At 49.7% G+C, this 19,559-nt stretch overlaps 1 protein-coding gene across 8 annotated transcripts in view; it reads left to right on the forward strand.

Annotated features, from left to right (window-relative positions):
- Window positions 1–19,559, forward strand: part of COL27A1 (collagen type XXVII alpha 1 chain) — a 159,423-nt gene that overhangs the window by 58,621 nt on the left and 81,243 nt on the right. For all 8 annotated transcript variants that reach the window (XR_014783404.1, XM_084802626.1, XM_084802623.1 and 5 more), the window contains 4 exons: window positions 421–474; window positions 3,924–3,977; window positions 14,590–14,643; window positions 16,248–16,301. Coding sequence is in view for 7 of the 8 variants with exons in the window: in XM_084802626.1 (XP_084658752.1) it covers window positions 421–474; window positions 3,924–3,977; window positions 14,590–14,643; window positions 16,248–16,301 (216 nt within the window). In the remaining variant the exon portion in view is untranslated. The remainder of the gene's footprint in view (window positions 1–420; window positions 475–3,923; window positions 3,978–14,589; window positions 14,644–16,247; window positions 16,302–19,559) is intronic.

Genomic DNA, 19,559 nt, shown 5'->3' on the forward strand with positions numbered 1-19,559 from the left:
CTGGCTGAGCTCCGAGCTTGCCTGCTGTTTTGTGTTATCAGACTTTTGGCTGAGCCCTGCGGGGTAGGGTGACTCAGGTTCTGGGTTAGTGCCATTTGCAGAGAGCCAGGCTTCCAAACAGATAGTTCCCCAAAGGAAAAAGAAGAGGGGAAGGGTCAGGGAGGGCTTCCTGGAGGAGATGACATCCCAATGAGTTAACTGAGTGATAAAGGGCAGGGCTTCACAAATTGGAAAAGACCCAGTGCTGTTGTAGTTGGCCTGGAAACCCCAATATGCATGAGTGTCCCAAGGCAGAGAACACAGGGAACTCCTCTTGATAGCTGTGCGGCTTCCGTACAGGATTGTTGAATGACTGACTGACCGGCTGCATTTTCTGATTGACCTCAGCATTGCCTCGTTCTATTTTTGCTTCCTCTTCAGGGTCCCCCTGGGCTTCCTGGATTACCTGGATCTCCGGGTGCACGAGGCCCTCGGGTAAGTCATGGGGTGTGCTGGGTGTTTTGGGGACTCTAGATGGCTCTTTGCTGGCATCCCACTCACCATGCTGCTCCAGCTTGCTGTGGTCCACAGGCCTTCCCCTGTCCCTCTCTGTACCCATTTTCCATTGTGTCTTTTGGGGGGTGGACATGGTGTGTGTGACAACAATGACATCCTGTCCTCTTACTTGTGCCACCCCTGTGACCTAGGGTAGTGCGTCTTCATAAGCAGATATTTGACTTGAAAAACCTCAATGTGAGAGGATGAGCCCCTGAGGTGCTCCTCTCACTTCTGCCTGGCCATACCAACTTGGAGCATCTGATAGAAAAGTTCCATGGCCCCAGAAAAGGGCTGAGCTCCCAGCTGGAGTGGGGCTTGGGGTCGACTAGATTTCAGTGTCTGCTGGAACCAAAAACCCTGTGAGTGTCAGCCACTTCAACACATGGTACCTGCCTGTCATTTGATGCCATCTGTGTGGCCCCACCCCATCTGTAACCTCTGCAGGCCAGTGCAGGCATCCTTAGCAATATCAAGGCCAGAGTCTAAGATCCTCCCAAATTCTGGGATCCTGAGGTCCTCTGAGTAGGGAAACCTATCTTTCCCAGGCTGGGACCAATGGCACGCGTATCCTCGCCCAGGGCCCGGCAAGCATCAGAGAGGGAAACTGCCTGCTGCGTATTTTTAGCTCCAAGCTTGGCATTTGGTTATAGTTATGCAATTACTTGGGCCCAGTTTCTTTCCAGACCTGGCTGTGTCCTCCTGAGCCTGGGATTCTGGAACCTTCCATCTGATCTGCCTTTCTTTCTGGCTGCAGAGACTGCCGGGGTACATGCCCAGAGCTGGGAACTATACAGGTGTTAGGTCTTGCACTTCGACCTGGCATTCCAGGGCCAGGCGTTCTGACCCCCCAGCTCCCAAACTTTTCCTGACCACAGGGCAGCTTTACTCAGCAGTGTCCCCTGAGCAATTTTCCTGTGCAAAGTCCTCTATCTGTAGCTCAGATGAGATACTGCCCCCTTTTCTGACGACCTCCCTGTCTGGAGCTCCTCAGCAGTTTACCTGGCACAGCCCTGCTCCCAAACCCCGGCTGGCTGACCCACACGAACGTGATATACCAGTCTTCCCAGCCACCCTGGGAAATAGGTATGGGTAGCCTCCTTATTTTACAAAGGAGAAAACTGAGATCCCCAAAAGTGCAGCTGCTTTAGATGAAGTCACTGTAAATGCCAGCACCAGGGCCGCGCCCAGGTAGTTTGACTCAATAGCCCACTCACCTCTCTGAGTATCCATTGCAATAGCTTTTCTATCAGTGTGACCTGGGTCCCCACCTACCCTTAGTAGGAGATAGGTCATCCATCTTACATGGTGCCTCGCAGAGGTGCGGGGCAAGTGTTTGGGAAAGCTACCAATCAGGAAGCTGTGTTCACCTTAGGTAAGTCTAGTCCATCATCAGTCTTTCTGATGTCAGTTTCCTTACCTATGGGATCAGGGCCCTGCATCCTGGAGCTTCCTTACAGCTGGGACCACTCTCTGAAAACACTTCAGGCATTGTACCTGCCCCCACCCCCTTCAGCCTATGTCTACGCTGGATTCCATAGAGCCTATAATTCTATAGCAATGTTGAGGTAAACAACTCTGGTGCCTCAGTGCACACAGCAGCTCTGGGCCCTGCGAGGGAAGGGGCAGGGACCTACAGGAGATCAGCCCTGTGACCTGTGCACTCCCTGGGCCTGAGGAAGGATGGGGAATCCCCAAGCCTCCCCGCCCCGCCAGTCACCATTCCAAGAGGCTCTGTCTATGCAATTAGTAGTCTGCTTGGCTCCTTGTCAACTATGTGCCTATGAGGCAGTGACTGGGAGGACGCAGATGGGACAGCTGTGAGGGGGCGTGTGTGGCACAACCAAGACAAAGGAGGAGAGGCGGTTGTTCTTGACCTTGTGAGCCATGCTTGGTCCTTGCCAGTGGAGGGGGAGCTGGGCATTAGGGATCCTTCTTCAATGACCTCCATTGAGCCTGATTTCTGCTTACACCCTCAGAACCTTGGCAGGGTGGACCCGTGAGGTTTTTCCAGACTCCTTAGAGAACCATAGGTTTGGGGTATTTACCAGACAGATAAGGAGACCAAGGCTGCGGGCAGGATACAGGATGCAGACAGAGTGAGGCTCGGAACCTGGACCAGGTCCTAACCTGTTCAGGTTCTACCCCTAGACTCTGGGGAGGGAGACAGGAAGTCTCACACAGTACAGTAAAGTCCTCAGACTGAGAACTCTCTGGACAGCCTTCCTTCCTGCAGTGCTCAGAGAACGAAAGGGCTACAATTTAGGCATTGATAAAGGAGGAGGTGCCTTGGCAGTGACAGACTGCAGTGTGGGGGCTGGCTCAGAGAGGGAGGGGAGCAGGAGGGATCTGCCCGAGGCTGGGAGAGCATGGTGGGGCCCAGGGGCTGTGGACCCCTCTAGATGCCCCTTCCTTCCCCCATCTACTCCTGACTATTGCCTCTGGGCCAAGGGTCTGGAGTGTGACCCACCTCTGCTGGTTTGTGTTGCTGGGCTGGATGGAGGAAGCAGATGTGAGAGAAGCCAGCTGTCAGAGGGGTCTGGAAGATGACCTGAATAGTAGAGTGCATGAAAAAAAACCAAACCAAACCAAACCAAAACAGATAGCATCTGAAGACTCCACTTTTGCATGTTCAGCCTTCTGTAGTGTGACCTTGACCAAGTCTCTTGAACTGTCTGGGCACGGCTTTTTAGTCTGGGCTGCCTGGAGCCCACAGTCAAAAGGAGGAAGGGCTCTGACCCTCCATAGAAGGGTGATTTTTTTTTTCCCTCTGAGGGACCATAGTTTCAGCCCAAAGACTTTGCTAAAAATCTAATGGGAGGGGCCACTTTGGTTTGAGTAGTCCTAGAAAGTTCTCTGGAGGAGATGGCCTCTGAGTCAAGCCTTAAGGATAGGTCTAGTTTCTGCTGAGGGGTAGATGGGCAGGACATTCTAGATGGATGCTGGGAACAGCTGGGGCCAAGAAGAGAAAGTACCTGGAGTTTGGAGAGAAACATGTAGCTAAGTATAGCGTGAGCCTGAGGTCCAGGAGCAAAGGGTAGATCCTGAGCTCAGACAGGTAGGGTCAAAGCTTGCTCTGCCCTTAGCCACCTGAGCACCCTCTGAGTGCTGGCTCCCTCATCTTCACAGCAGGGGTAATGCTGAAACCTACTCAGGCGCATGGGATGGTGGGATAAGGCATGAGGCATTCTCATGCAGCCCCCAGAATCCCAGGGTTCCCCCAGAATCCCAGGGTTGCCCTCTCAGAGGAGGAAGCAGAGGAGCTGACAGTGCTGCTTAGCTGGGCCTAAGGAAGGAGCGCACACAGCAAGCAGCAGGGTGGTACAGGCAGTTTTGATGCAAGTGGAAAATTCCTTTTCCTCCTGATCTCTTGTTTCTCTGTCTTCCAGGGTCTTCCTGGGCCATATGGAAACCCAGGCCCACCTGGCCCTCCTGGAGCCAAAGTGAGTATTATCAGTGGCTATGGGATGGTAATGGGGTAGCTCCTCACTTGGGGTGTCTCCTGGGGCCTCCTGCGGAGAACTCCTAGGATCTTTTCAGAGGATTCCCTTCCAGACTGGAGACACCCTACTTTCTCCCTGTACCCTGCTCTGCCCTGGGGCTGTCTGTGTAGGTACAAAGCAGTGGGTTTAGCTTATGGTTGGAGAGGTGGCAGCTTGGACCTGGAGCCCTTGAGGTGGGTATACCCAGAAAGGCAGCATGTTGCTTCACAGTGATAGCTTTGACCTTGAATGTCTGAGATGGACATAGATTGGTGGGTTGGGAGATGTGCCTTGGGGAGGCATGGCAGCTTTAAACCGGGCGAGACATATAAACATGGGGCTTTAGAAGGAGTGTGATGGGTAGGATTGGGGTGGGGGTGGGGCAGGCTGAGTCTGGGAGACGGGGACAGAGGGGTCATATTAGAGTGTGGTGCAGCCTAGGGTAGGAGAGGTGGGGGAAAGAGGATGGAAATTGGAAGGAGACGGGACACTGGGGCTCTCTGGCATTGGCCTGAGGACAGGCTTCAGGCAAGAAGAGCAGAGATGACACTGTTTGTGAACCTGCAGCCCATTCAGGGGTGGTCAGGGGAGCTCTGAGCTGAAGATAGAGTAGGCATCAGGGTCAGCACAGGCTGACACCTCTCCCAGGAGCCCTCTTGGAAACTTAGGTTTGTTTCTCGTGAGACTGACACAGCTGGGGCTTTGAGGAAGACGGAACCCAGCCATTGAGCTCCTACAGAGAAGTCAAGGGTCTCAGGCTGTTGTCTGGAGTAGTGTCCGGGGCAGCAACCTTTTGGGTCATAGCGAAAAAAGTTTATGGGATGGTCTTCTCAAGAGAAGAGGGGCAGGGCTGGAGAGATGGCTCAGTGGTTAAGAGCCCCTCCATCCAGAGGTCCTGCTCTTCCAGAAGTCCTGAGTTCAATTCCCAGCTACCACATGGTGGCTCACAACCATCTACAGTATGATCTTCTGGTGTGCCGGTATACATGTAAATAGAGCACTCGTATGCATAAAAATAAATAAATATTAAAAGAGAGAAGGGGAAAGAGGGAAAAGTACATAGCATGAAGTTAAGTGAACTACCCACCAGTGTGGCCAGGCCAAGAAGACCATGCCAGTCACAGGGCAACCAGGTGAGCAATAGCTCTGAGCTTTGCCTGGCCAGGGTCCAGGGTCACTCTTTGCAAAGCCAAATGCAAAGGTGAAAATGGCTTAAGGGAAGTTTGAGCTGTCTGGCCTGGGTCAGAATCATGACTGTCCGGAAGGATAAAGTCCCTTATGTTTCAGAATTGCAGTGCCGAGTAAGCAATGTCCGGCTTCTAAGGCAAGCTCTGGAGACTCACAGAGTGGCCGCGGCTGGCCTATCAGGTTCTTGAAGTGGAAGGCAAAGACTGCATATGAGGAGTCCTGTAGAGTCCTGGACACACTGATATACAGGACCAGTGCCCCATGCCCGAGTCCTTGTACAGAGCTGCAGGCACACTTGCATCAGCCCCCAAGGTCTGTGACTATCAGTTCAGGCTGGACTGGGGTTCCTCTCAGGCAATAGGTCCCTCAGGAATCCCAGTGCAGGAACTTGTCCTGATGGATGAGGTAGAAAGGGTTGTTCCTTGGAGAATTTTGTTTGGCAGAGGCCAAGGGTCCATCAGGATATTTGAACAGCAGGGTTTGCCTTTGGCTCGCTCCCTCCCAACTGGTCCCTTGCTTGCAGGAGGATGCTCTGTTAACTACTCCCTCTGGCCCTTGCTGGCTCTGGTTACCCTCTCAGCACTGCAGACAGCCCAATATATCCTGCCCATGGATGCGCCATGTGGCAAGAGGGTCCCTAGCTGCTTCCCCCAAATGAAGGGTGTGGCACAGAGGCTGGTCCCTAGCAGACAAATCTTTCTGCCACATGGAGCTGGGACATGCGGATAGGACTGGCTGGCTGATCCTTGAAGTTATCCTGTGCCAATCGAATATGGAAGATATTGGCTTAATGCAAGCCATTTATGACTGGTCCCAGGCCCATGAAGAATGTGAGTGCTCTGTGTTGGGTGTAACCGAGGGTGTGAGTTCCAGAGAAAACCATGAAATGAAAGCTGCCTCTCCCACTGGGACTTCCAGAAAACATCACAGGCTATAAGGCAAAGGGCTCTTTGCCTGGATGCTTGGCTTTGAGGACAAGTGAGTGGCAGTGACTCAGGGAAGACCAGCTGAGTCAGAGTCCTCATTCTGCTGGAGTTGTTGGCCTTAGTCTGTCCCTAATCAATTGGCGAGGCCAGGTAGAGTTTCCTTCTGTCTGGACTGAACCGGTGGCTTGGCTGAGAATGAAGAAGTTCATGTGTGTGCTTTGGGGGAGGATGTGTGGAAAGAGTTCTTATTGCTCATCAGGACTCCTTTGGTCCCAGGAGGTAATCTGAGAGACTCACAGGGCTGGCCTTGCTCAAGCCTTGCCCGTAGCTTGCTTTTCCGTTTTAGCATGGTTGGCTTCCTCTTTAACTGCCTATCTGCCTACTCATCATCTTACTATGGGCTTCTGACAGCTGCAGTGGCGCAGACCGTGCCCTTAGCCTGACTGTAGGGTAAAGACCTCACCCCCACCCCCAGCCTCCAGGACGGGAGGTAGAGTCAAGATGAGCAGGAAATGGAGAGAGGGAAAATAAGGGACTTTCCCTTTATGGAGAGTCAGGAACGAAAGGACTGAGGTGACAGGGCTGAGTCTTATGCTCAGGTGGGAGATCACATGCCAGGGTCTTTGAATTTGCCTGTGGGGGTCTTGCTTGGGCTCTGCAGCTGCTGCGCTAGGCCAGGCCAGGATCTACCCAACTCTGCCACATTCCGAGCCTAGACTGGGGTTGGGGGACAGTGGTGGCTGAACCGAGTGCCTGAGGGTGGAGTCGCTGGGTAGACTCCTGTATTCACCAACTAGTGCTTGTACTTCAGGAAAGTACAGATGTCCAGAACACAGGCTTTGGAGCCTAATGGCGCAAGTTCAAGTCCCCCAGTCCTATTACCTCTGCTTCCGAGGCAATGGGCAGATTGCTTGAACTTACCATGCCTTAGTTTTCCTACCTGAAAGGTATAGTAATTAGGGCAGCTGCTCCCCACCCCAGGTTGTTGTGAGGACTGTCTGAGTCTGTCTGTGTTGGGCAGGGAATGCCCTTCAAAGGATGATAGAGTCCACTCACGCCAGAGTCCAGTATGCAAAGGCCCAGACAGACACATCCCCTGCTTTTGAGACTAGCAAGAGGCAACATGTTCTTATGCTAGGGAGCGGAGGACAGCACTAGCTGGGGGGGGGGGGGGACGGTCCTTGAGTATCCTATGGACTGGGATTGATCTGATTCAGGGGTGAGACCTCCCTGAGGGCAGGCAGCAAGGTGAGGAAGAATGAAGAAGGCACAGAAGGGGACTGTGACATTCTGACATTCGGGAGCAGCAAGAAGGCAGAGGAATAGCCAGCAGCTATGTGGTCAGGAGATCTGTGACCTGCATGGCTGCCCAGCATAGCAAGACTTGGCCTGAGGCCCATGGGGAAGTGTGATCCAGGCCAGGGCAGTGCTGCGGGATCACAGGGAGTCAGGTGTGATGCTGTGGCCTCCTCGGTAGGGAGGAGATTGCTGGGAGGTCCACAGTGCGTGAACTTCCATTCACAAAAAAAAAAGTTTTACTCTGTTACTTGAGGCCAAAGGAGGACCCATCCCCAGCCTGCCACTCTGACCCTGGCCTGGCCTGGTGAGTTAGCCTAGGTGAGGAGCACAGCAATACAGAACTGGTCAAAAGTGGGCTGGAGGCAGCCACACACAGCACTCAGGCCTCCAGCCTGGGCTATTCTTCTCTCTGGCATGATGAATAAGGCAGGACAAAGGCAAACGGAGAAGAGAAGCCACCACCTGCAGAGGCTCTCGCCCAGCCATAAGCACTGCCTGTGTTTGGAGCAGTGGTGGACCTGAGGCACCTCGGAGAGCTGCCCTCATTTTGTAGGGCCGATAGCATCACTCCCATTTTTCCAGAGGAAGAAACCCAGGACCCAAGTGTCATATTTCTAGTGGGTGGCAAGGCCAGAGTCCCAGAATCTGACACCAAGATCCGACTACGCAGAGCCACAGGGTGCCTTAAGCCTCCTGCTCTTGTGCTATCCAATACTCCCTGCATGCCTGTGTCACATGCGGGATGTGGTTTTCCCTCAGCGGCAAAGGCTGCTGTCTGGCCCTCCTCACTTAGCATTCCATCACAAGCATTTCCTGTTGTGAATGTTTAATCCTGAGTGTGTTCTAAGGGCTGGTGGCAGGCACCCTGTCAGCATTCTTGCCCCATTCTTTCTATAACTGCATCCCCTATGCAAAACTTATTCCTGTCAATATACATGTAACATGTATACATATACATGTAACATTTGGATGAATACGACTCTGCCTGAGTGTTGGCATATCTAATTATTTCATTGGGATAAGTTTATAAATAAAAACAGGGTTACCAGCATGGACTCAGGAGGCAGCAGGCCCCAGTCAGAACTCTGGATTCACCCTGTGTTGTTTGTGTGACTTTGGGCTAATTATGTAAAGCCCCCAGACCTGGCTTCTGTCTCTATAAGCAGAAATCAGAATAGCTTACACCTCACAGCACTATTCCCAGGACTGAACTGCAAGTATTTATGTATGTCATGGTATACATAGGCATGTGCAGGCAGCATATGTAAATAATTTATAACATGCCTGCACAGAGAAGCAAGCTGTTAATGTCTTAGTCACTGTCTTTTGGGACGGTTGAGCTAATTCTGGGAAAGCATTAGAGGAAGATGCCGAAAAAAGACAATTTATTATTTTCGCTGATAATCTATGACATGGATTTCCTTATGTTTGAAATGTATTTCACCACTTACTAATTGTTTTGTTGGGGGTGTTGGCATGTTGGCATTTGTTATTGACATGCAAATTTATTCACCTATGGAAATTATAAAAGCTTTACCTACTTAGGAAATATTTTCCAGGTTTGTTCATTACCCATAAGGTGATTTTCACAAATGGAAGTTTTATCCTTTTTGTAAAAATTTTACAATAATAGGACTGGGGAGATAGCCCAGTTTAGCAAAATACTTGGGAATCTGAGTCCAGTCTCCAGAATCTGTGTTAAGAAAAAAATTAGGTGTGATGTGAGACCTAGCATTAGGGAAACAGAATCTGTAAGGGTCCCTGGGGCTTGCTGGCCAGGCAGCTACTCTGTGAAATCCAGGCCAGTGAGAGGCTCTGTCTCAAGCCCCACCCCCACCAAAAGAGAGATGACATCTGACGAATCACAGCAGAGGCTGTCCTCTGGCCTACACATACATGTACACACATGTGCATGCACACTCGCACATCCACCCATGCACAATACATTAACAATATTAACACATTTAAGGAACTTATTTGGAAAAGGCACTACAAGCTAGTCTGGCTCTTTCCCTTAAAAGTTTAAAGTTTCGATTTGTTGTTATTAATATTGTTGTGTATGGTTTTGCATGCATGTATGTGCGTGTGCATGTATTCGGTTCCCTTCTTCCTTTACATGAGTTCCGGAGAGCAGAGCTGACTTAGGTTGACAAGCTTTCACAGAAACCATCTTCCTAACCCCACTGACTTTGGATGTACTGGGAATTGAACACAAGGTCGCACGCATGCTAAGTATGTGCCCTTTCACTAAGCTTCAGAAATTTTATTTTTACACTTAGGAATCTCCCTCTCTCTCTCTCTCTCTCTCTCTCTCTCTCTCTCTCTCTCTCTCTCTCTCTCTCTCTGTCTCTCTCTCTCTGTCTCTTTCTCTCTCTCTCTGTGTGTGTGTGTGTGTGTGTGTGTGTGTCTGTCTGTCTGTCTGTCTGTCTGTCTGTCTGTCTGCCTGCCTGCCTGTCTGTCTGTCTCTGTCTCTCTCTTGCTGTCTCTGTCTCTCTCTCTCTCGTTAGGATCAGATGTGTTCATTTTCATTTCTAGTCATTCCATAATATCATTTGTACTCAAACTTTTTAAGCCATCTGGAATTAATCTCACTGAGGTTGGGACATGAACTAGCACTCTTATCATTGCTTTCCCCTTGTAGTTAACCATTTATTAAACAGCCTGTGCTCTGATGATTGTTGTTGGGTAGACCAGGGTCTTTTTAGGCCATTCTATTGTGTCTAATTGCTGTTTGTCCATCTGTATGCTATTGAAATACTAGTTTATATGACATTTACTGTCTTTGTACTGTGTTTATGCATTTCCCCTCCCTTCATTTCAGACATTTCCGGCTATTTATTTACTGTCAGATAAATTTTATTTCCATTCTCATTTTAAAAATCACTCTTGCTTTTTGTTTTCTTTTAAAGCTGAAATTAAGTACCTATATTAATTTGTGAACAGTTAGCATTTTAAAAATATTACGTTTTCCTATCCACTACACACATGGTATGTCTTCTGATTTGGTTGAGACTTTTCAACATCTTTCAGTAAACTTTTATAGTTGTTATTGCATAATCCCTCAACATTTATTAGTCAGTTTATACTTAGAAATTTAATGTTTTGTTGCTGTTATACTTTCTGTTGGTTCTCAGTTACTGAACAGAACTTTTTGTTTTTGCACTTTTGTATGTAATGTATGACCCCGTCTTTTCTCTCTTTACTGAAGTATATTATCTGTTCTACTCATGTTCCAGTTAGTTCTCCAGAATATTCTAGACAGGAAGTCATATGGTTTGCAAAAAAGGGCATACTATTGTCTCCTCCTCCTCCTCCTCTTCCTATTTGTTTTTCCTTCTTTATTGCATTGGCTGGGACTTCTAAACCTGCGAAACAGTAATAGCCACAAAGAACATCTTCAGATGAAGTTCCAGGACCTGGCCAGATGTGGCTTCTGCTTCTCTTGAGACCCCCCTCACTTGCTTATTCATGAGCTATTCTGTGATGCTGTCTTTAGGCCAGGCCCTGTTCTGTATACTTGAGGTCACAGGGGAGTTACATAGGATACTTCCAGTCTAGCATTCCCTTTTTTATATATAATTTATTTATTTTTATTTCATGTACATTGATGTTATGCCTGCATGTATGTCTGTGTGATGGTGTTGAATCCTGGAGTTACAGATAGTTCTGAGCTGCCACGTGAGTACTGGGAATTGAACCCAGGTACTCTGGAAGAGCAGTCAGTGCCCTTAATCGATGAGCCATTTCTCTAGCTGCTAGTCTAGCATTTCTTGATCCTTTGTTCTTTAGTCTTTCTCTGTCTCATCACCTTTCTGGGCCTCAGTGAGAGAGCCCTCAGTTCTCTTCTCTCCTTCCTGAAGGGGTGGAGCCCAGCACAGTTCTCATCCCCTCCATATTCTTAACATGTAATGCTCATGTTTACCCTCCTGTGTAGTCTACTTGGCTGTAAGGCTTCATGAGCTAGTCCAAGCAGAGGCCACCATGTGGCTTGCTCCAGGTCACCATGTGGCTTGCTCCAGGTCACCATATGGCTTCCTCCAGGTCACATGGGCTTGATGACTAAAAAAATTGGCCCTAAGACATGATGGCAGGCTATAAAGAAGAGACTTAATGCCCTATGAGCATATACAGGGTGAGGAGGCCCGCCCTTAGTCACAGTCATAGGGGAGGGCAGTAGGGGGTAAGCAGGAGAGAGGGAGGAATGGGAGGATACAAGGGATGGCATAACAATTAAGATGTAATATGAATGAATTAATAAAAATGATATTTTTAAGAAACTGGCCCTAAGGACTAGATCCTTGTCCTCAACACATAAAGGAGTCATAAAACAAAGTCTATTGGTTTTTCTCTCACTGGCACCTTTGTAGGCATCTAGCTTGGCAAAGCAGGTGTGTTTAGCCCACAGTCCACAGGCTTCAAAAGGTCAAGAACAGCAACGAGTGAAGCCAACACAATGAAACTTGCTTAAGACGTACGATTTATGACTTTCTAAAAAAAACTCCTCTGTGCAGATCTCAAGTAGGAACTTTGCAGATGCCAACATGGTGTTGCAATGTCAAAAGGTTGAAGACATCAGGAAAGTCTCCATCCTAGAAGCGATCCTTTGTCTAAGCAGGGGTACCTCCTGATGACCCTCCTTGTCCTCTCCTGTCTAGCCTCACCTTACCTAACTGTGATTCCTAGATAAAACTCTCAGCCCTCGCCCTGGCCTTCATTCATCCCAGGCATGTATATGTTCACTGCGCTGTACTGAAGTGTAAAGTGCTTGCTACCAGACTCCGCCGCTAAACTCCTCCCATTCACGGTCTGGCCTTGGGAAAGTGATGGCTCCTTGCTCTGCCTTCGTTTCCTCTTCTGTGGAATGGAGCTCATGAATGTTGCTCCTTTATAGACTCGGAGGTTAAGTGAACTAATATGTATGAAGGGCTTAGAAGAACACTCATTAAAGTTAGGCTGCCGTGACTGGTCTCTCTGGATTCTCTCCCCAAGGGGCGTGACTCCTAGGTCTTATTCTCCACCATGGCCTTCCTGGTGTTCAGTACTACACCTGGATTATAGTGAATGCTCAGTGAATGCCCATCCTTGTTCGTCCATTTTTGGACAGAGATTATATCCAAGCACTCTTGCTGAGAATGTATAGGGAAATCCATCAATTACGAGGGAGCCCTGGCCAGGGCTTTCGGTATTTAGTAGTCTTTGTATTCTTTGACATGACAGAATAAACAGAGTTCACAAAGACCCATTCCTGTGAGCTTTGTGTGCCAGCTCCTCTGCTGGCTTCAGACCGTGGTGGGCATGGTGGGGTGGGAAGAATCTCTGTCCATTTTTGGCCGCAGGAATCCTTGGTAGCTGGGTAGTCTGGGCCAGGCCTTGTACTGTGGACATAAAAGGCACGGAGCTGGGCTTCTGACTTACAGAGGGTAGGGAGTGTCTTAGAGGGGTGGCCATGTGTGTCAGGTGCATCTGGAGTTGGGGTTCTGCAGAAATTCCCCTTCCCTGGGGGAGGGTGGGTGGGGTGATAGATTAGGGTTCTGGAACCTACCAGGGAAGGGCTGGCCCTCACACTGGAGTGACTGCCTGGAGGGATGACAGTATAGCTGGGAGGTTGTGGAGAGGGAAGGGCTTCAGGCTTTCAATGAAGGCTTTGGTGTCAGCCAACTGGCTTCCTACCCACTGGGTAGGTAGCTCTGGTGGCTTCTTTAAACCCCAGTCCCTGTCCTTCATTAGCAGCAGAGAGTTGGGATGTAGAGTGTACCTCATGGTGTGCGCATAGTAGGACAGCAGGCAAAGAGGTACTTTCCAGCACAGAACAACATGGTTTCTGGTGGACATGGACCACTTTAGGATTTGGGAGGTCTGACTTCTGACAAAGAAAAATTTAATGGGAATTAAATAGAGTTGGCCAAGTTGCCCTTCCCGTGTGTCACAGCCGTTGTCCCACAGACCCTTTGCCGAGACACTGTAGAATCCAGTCTGTGTGTAGATGTGCGTGTAAGCTACATGTCCCCTGCTATACAAGTGAAGAAACCAAGGCTCAGAGAGGAGAAGACCCTGGTTTGTGGTCCTACTGTGAGCCCATGGTAGGCCCAGGGCTTCCACGCAGGACTTCCAGCTCTGAGCTCACTGAGGCAAGGAGGCCAGAAAGCCTAGGTAGAAAGGGGGGGGGGTAGTTGAGAGCTCCTAACATTCTCTTGCAAGTGGGAGCACTCTTTCTGTTCCTGTGAGATGCAGCCAGTGAACTCTTTGGCTTCTGTGCTGACCCAGGCTCTAAGGACCAGGATCCTTGTGATGGAACCCTCTCACATTACAGGAATGGACAGTGCTTGGTCCAAATGGACACTTGCTATTACTACTACATTCTCCCCAGTACACTATACTCAGGCTCCCACAGACCTGGAAGTCCTGGTTTAGATGGGGGCAGTCTCAGTTCTGGGTACCTTAATCTGGGTCCCTGAAAGCTCTTGTTTCTGGTCTCAGTTTCCTTAAGTGTATTTTGGGGTGATAGGATTCCCTATACTCAGCCCTCAGTCTAGAGGGGGCATCTAATGCAGTGGGCAGTTAGGAATAGCTTCAGTGTGATCCATGGGCTCCTGGGGTTCAAAGAGGCAAATGTCAGCTTTCTGGAAAATTACACAGTCTAGGTGCCTTTGAGTGTATCTTTTAGAACATGCTGACACCCAGAGAAAGGCAGCAGGCAACACATAGACAGACAGGTCACCAGCAGTGACTGGGAGCTGGGCTGTCTGGAACTAGGATGGTTCTCTTTGCTTGAGCAAGGGCCCGGTGGCAGGAAGTGCAAGCCATGTCTGAGCAGTGTATGGATGTGGCCTGGTGACAGCAGATTGGGTAGAGAAGGTAGGGAGTGGCAACAGTCTGACAGGACATGATACACAATGGTACCTTCTTTGTGGGCTTGGCTGGTGGCAGGAGAACAGAACTTGGACTGGCTAGGACCAGATCATGGAAGACTTGAGACACTAGAAGGGATTTGGAGTCAGGGGGAAGCTATAGATGGTGTTTGAGCAAGAGTGACAGCATTGAGGGGGAGAGTTTGTGTGGGTGAAAATGGGCTAAGCAGGTGAAAAGACTGTGACTGCAGTCTGTGGGGAGATGCCATTCAAGGTGACATAGTAACCAAAGCAGACTTGTTTTTATTTCAGGGACAGAAAGGGGACCCAGGACTCTCACCAGGACAGGCTCACGATGGGGCGAAGGTAGGTTCAGGAACTCCAGTACTCCACCCTACCCTCCTGTAAAAGACTGCACATGACCCAGGAGGCATGAAGCCTTGATAAGTGGGAGTAGCTTGGTGTTTTCCTTCAAGGTCTTGTTCTATACCAACACTGAGTTCAGGACCATTCTCAACCTCACCTTCCTGGGCTGCGGCTGGAGGAACAACAACAAAAAATGTTTGTCCTGTGGGCCCCCCCTCTTGGTAAATGCTCTTTCACCCAGTGCCCCATAGCTTTACCATGGGCCTTGCTGGGTGATGCTGGCATACAGAAGCATCTTGGTTGGTGTTCAGTGCTCCAGAAACTTCCAACTGACCTTCAAAGCCCTTGCAAGTGCTCATTGGAACAGACAGACCTGTTGTTTCCAGGGGCTGGGAGGTGAAATGGCTATGTACTCAGGACTTCCTGGCTCCCTGGGGCTATGAAGCTGAGTGGGTTGCTTGTGGGAAGGGCAAACACTTAGGCTAAAGGTCCTCCCCTAATCTCAAAGTACCCCCCTCCTGGCTGAGCAAGGGCCCTGGAGACCAGGTAGGAGGAGAGGGCCCAAACTCCCGCATCTAATCACAGGCCTACTCTAGAGTCTAGATGAGGACATTCTGATCTGTCTGGCTTCTGTCTGGGCCCTGAGAGTTAGGATTCACCTCTCTGCATCTCTAGTGAGATGCTAGATACATACATACATACATACATACATACACACACACACACACACACACACACACACACACACACACACACACACACAGAGGGGGGGGGCAGGCAGGCAGGCAGACAGACAGAGACAGAGACAGAGACAGAGACAGAGACAGAGAGACAGATAGAGACAGAGAGACAGAGAGACAAAGACAGAGACAGAGAGAGACAGAGAGACAGAGACAGAGACAAAATAGACAGAGAGATAGACACACACAGATACAGAGAGAGACAGAGACACATAAAGACAGAAAAGACAGAGAGAGACAGAGAGAGAGAGAGAGAGAGAGAGAGAGAGAGAGAGAGAGAGAGAGCTTCCTTCTGACCTTTTGTCACAGGAAGCTCACTACTTCATACTAATCCCTCAGTAGACCTGTGCTAAGTGACAGTTGCAGGACAGTGTCCAGATCTACTCCCTGGGTTCTCATAGCCTTCTCCAGGGCGATAGACCTAGATTAAAAATGTGAAAGCAGAAACTCCAGAGGAGTGCATATCTGCAGAGTGGCCTATGGGCCTTTCCTCTGGTCCTGCTTGGAAGAAAGACCTCCTGCTTGGTGACCTAATAATGACGACATGATTCCAGAGATGAGGAGAGCCAATCCGTGTAGGGTAGAGTGTGGGTTCAACCATGCTCTCAACATCAGAACCCACTCTCCAAGAGATGTCTTCTACTTAGACCTCATATATAAGCCCTTTATATATGCAGTTAGTGAATTCTGGGGGTTGGAGGTTGGCGGCTCCATCCATTTGCCTGTTCCTACCTTGCTCAGTGACCACCATATCTTCTCTGAAGCCTCTGAGTCTCAGTGAACCTCCATGAGTGGATGCAGCCGTAGCAGTTGGAGGTCACACTGCCCAGTTCCTCACCTGACTCTGTTGTCTTTATCTTACAGGGCAACATGGGCTTGCCTGGGCTCTCTGGAAATCCAGGACCCTTGGGACGGAAGGTAGGCCTTGGTTCTATGCTTGGCCTTGGCCATGGGCTTGGCCTTCAAGCAGAAGCATTGGGGGCCTCCTGGTTGCATCTGGGTTCCCTGGCACAGCACCCATTGGCAAGAGATAAGAGGTTTCTGAGTCCTGAGTGTGCTGGGGTTGGGAGCCCCTTAGTGTGAAGGTGTGACTAGAGGTGTCTCTGGCTCACTGTATCTCTCAGAGAGGCAGCCTCAAGCATGCTTGAGGTGGTCGGAGTACGTCAGAATTGCCCCACTGGCTGAGTGGCTTTGGGCCTCTGTGTCTCTCCTCATGTGCAAGCAGGACAGCGATTTTCTTATCAGTCCCTCACCTCCTGAGGATGGCTCTGTGACTCAGGAGAAGGGTCTGGGTTCCACTCTTAAGGGACTTAAGACAAAGGCAAGTATTCTGCAGAGGACCTGCATTCTTTGTGTTTTCCCTGTGGTTGTTTCACTACTAACCTGTATCTGCCACCTCTTCAGGCATTCTAAGTCTGTTCTTGGCTGTTGGTGGTAGGGTTTCTACCGCTTTCCAGGATAGGATCTCCAGATGCCTTGGACTCCTTCCCCCTTGTCCCCAGCCAGCATCCCCTTTCCTTCAAGACTAGTTGTGCCTCCTTGTGAAGCCTTGTTGGAACACTCAGACTTTGGCCCAATGTGGCCACTTGCTCAGGGACACTTGGCCCATCTTTGTTATTTTCAGCCCCAAGTCTTGCCTCACTAGCAGGGTATGCACATTGGGTTTGAGGCTCCAGTTCTTCTTCCTGGTACAAGGTGTCCCTTGTGTACAGCAAGTGCCCAGGACAAGCAGGAAAGACAATGTAGGCCAGAGGCAAATCACTTTTCAGGAAGATTCCCTCAGTGCAGAAGAGCCGTCCAACAGTCACCTGGACCTAGGGCTCACTTCTACTCTGGTTCCCAGATGTGGCCCCAGCTGCCTGCTCCCGAGACCGGTAGTCTGGTTTTCATTTGGGACAGCCAGGGTGTCTCCTGGCTCTAAGCTGTTTCTTACTATCAGGGTCCCCATAACACAGGGAATTTGCAAGATCATGGCCATCAGCCCCCTCCCTTCCTCTACTATGTTCTGTTTGCACAGCAGGCCATAACTTAAATGTCAGAGGCCAGCCTGGACACAAGGAAGGACAGAGTTTGCTGGTGCTGTGTGTCCACTATTATCCCTGGCCCATGTTCTGGTGCTTGAGCTACGAGTGTGGGGAAAGTGCCTTTGGTCTGACCCAAAAGGCAGCCTGTGATGGCCTCACTTTGATGGGGTAGGAAGGCAGCAGAGGTAGTTGAGGAAATACAGGTTTGTGCCACCTCCCCATGCAGGGTTGGGCATCTTCTGAGTTAAGTGAGCACCATCAGTGTTTGGAAAACTGCTTGGTCACAGACTAAGTGCTCCTCTCCAGTCCCGGCCCAGGAAAGCACATGCGGGCATTTGTCACAGAGCCTGCATCTAATACAGGCAGACTGGTGTCATCCATGTACTGTGTAGAGCATGGAACCTCAGTTCCTGAGATAGGTACCCTCTGGTAGTGATGGTACCCAAGAGGAGAATAAATGGCTTGGTATCCTGTGCCTGTGCTCATCCTTGTAATCAACCCTCCATCTCTGGTGGCTGTTGCAACCACTTTTCCCTGTTGCACTAGGGTCACTGTGTCTTCTCCGTGGGAACCCTGAGGAGAAGGAACACAGGCAATCAGAGATGAGGTTAGCTGTCTGTGGCATTAAATTTTGGTCTTACCATTCATTTATTCATTCATTCATTATGAGGCGAGAATGTATTAAAGACCCATCATGTGCTGGGCCTATGCTGCATGAACACAGAACCTTCCTTATAGAGCTTGTATCCTTGAGGGACAGAAAATAGAAAAGTGGTAAAAATCTAAAGTGTGTTGGAGGGTAGGGAGGAGCTATAGAGAAAGTGGGCAGGGGAGAGTTCTGGTTGTGAGTGCCAGTGGGGAACAGGTGGCAACTAAAAGCATCAGAAGGCATGACTGGGGCTACCTTTGTCAGTAAAGTGCCTGCCACAAAAGCCTAAAGACCTGAGTTCAATTCCCAGCACCGTGTAAAAAACCAAATGTGGTTGCATGAACTTGTATCCCAGTGCTGGGGAGAGGTAGATGAAGACCTGGAGGACCCCAGAAATGGGTGTCTCTAGGTTAGTCTTGCAAACTAGACTAACCTGCAACTTCTAAGTCTCTTAGATGCCCTGACTCAAAACATAGGGCTAACGACACTACAAGCTGGCTGTGGTGGCAGACACTTATAATCCCAGTTTCTGAGAAGCAGAGGCAGATGGCTCTCTGAAATTGAGGCCAGCCTCAATTGAGCTCCAGGTAAGCCAGGGCTGCATATTGAGACCCCCATCTCTAAAATAAAATAAACAAGGAGGTCTTCTCTTGAGAAACAATACCTAAGGTTGATCTCTGGCCTCCACAATCATGCACACACATGTGTGTGCACACATGAGAACATGTACCCACATACTTGAAAACACACACACACACACACACACACACACACACACACACACACACACACACACACACAGTCTCACAGAGTGAAGAAAAAAAAACCCATGCCTATTACATAGCTAAAAAGAGCAAGATCAACTAGATCTTATTTACTCACTTACACCTTCCTGCTAGCACATGGGGACTTATGCTCTAAACCCTGAGTTGCCCTTGGCATTGAGTGACAGGTGGGGCTGTTAGGGCTTAGGGGTATGTTCTGTAGTAATGGACCAACCTCAGCCCTACTGAGTGATAGGCCACTGTGGGGATTCTAGGCTAGGCACTAGACCAAGGCAATAGAACCTATGAAAGATGGGTCCCACTTGCAGCCAAGATCCAGAGGCACCAACTTAAGAGAGAATGCTTCCTTCCGTCTTAAAGCAGAAGGCTCAGGTCTGAACCCGGTTCTTCTGACCCTCCAGCTGTTTTCTTTCCACCAAGCTGCCGGAGACAGTTTCTCAGCCAAGAGAGGACCTGCTGAGTTCACATTCAAAGGAGGCTTCTTTGTGAGAAGGTTCACTCGAATGGCATGGGTCCTGGCTCTGTCCCCTGTGGCTGTGAATGTGGGTGAGCTTCACCTCTACAGGCTGAGCCTCCACTGCCCAGCAGATGGTTGGGGAGGTTAGTGGGATGTTATGGCCCCAACATTCACACGGGGCTGGCACATGACAGGCATCATGTGTATTATGGATGGTAATGATGGTCATGAAAGAGAAAGAGCTAAAGAAGTCTTGCTCTT

This window comes from Acomys minous (assembly GCF_964271855.1).
Source record: "Acomys minous genome assembly, chromosome: 1".
Classification (NCBI taxonomy): Eukaryota; Metazoa; Chordata; class Mammalia; order Rodentia; family Muridae; genus Acomys; species Acomys minous.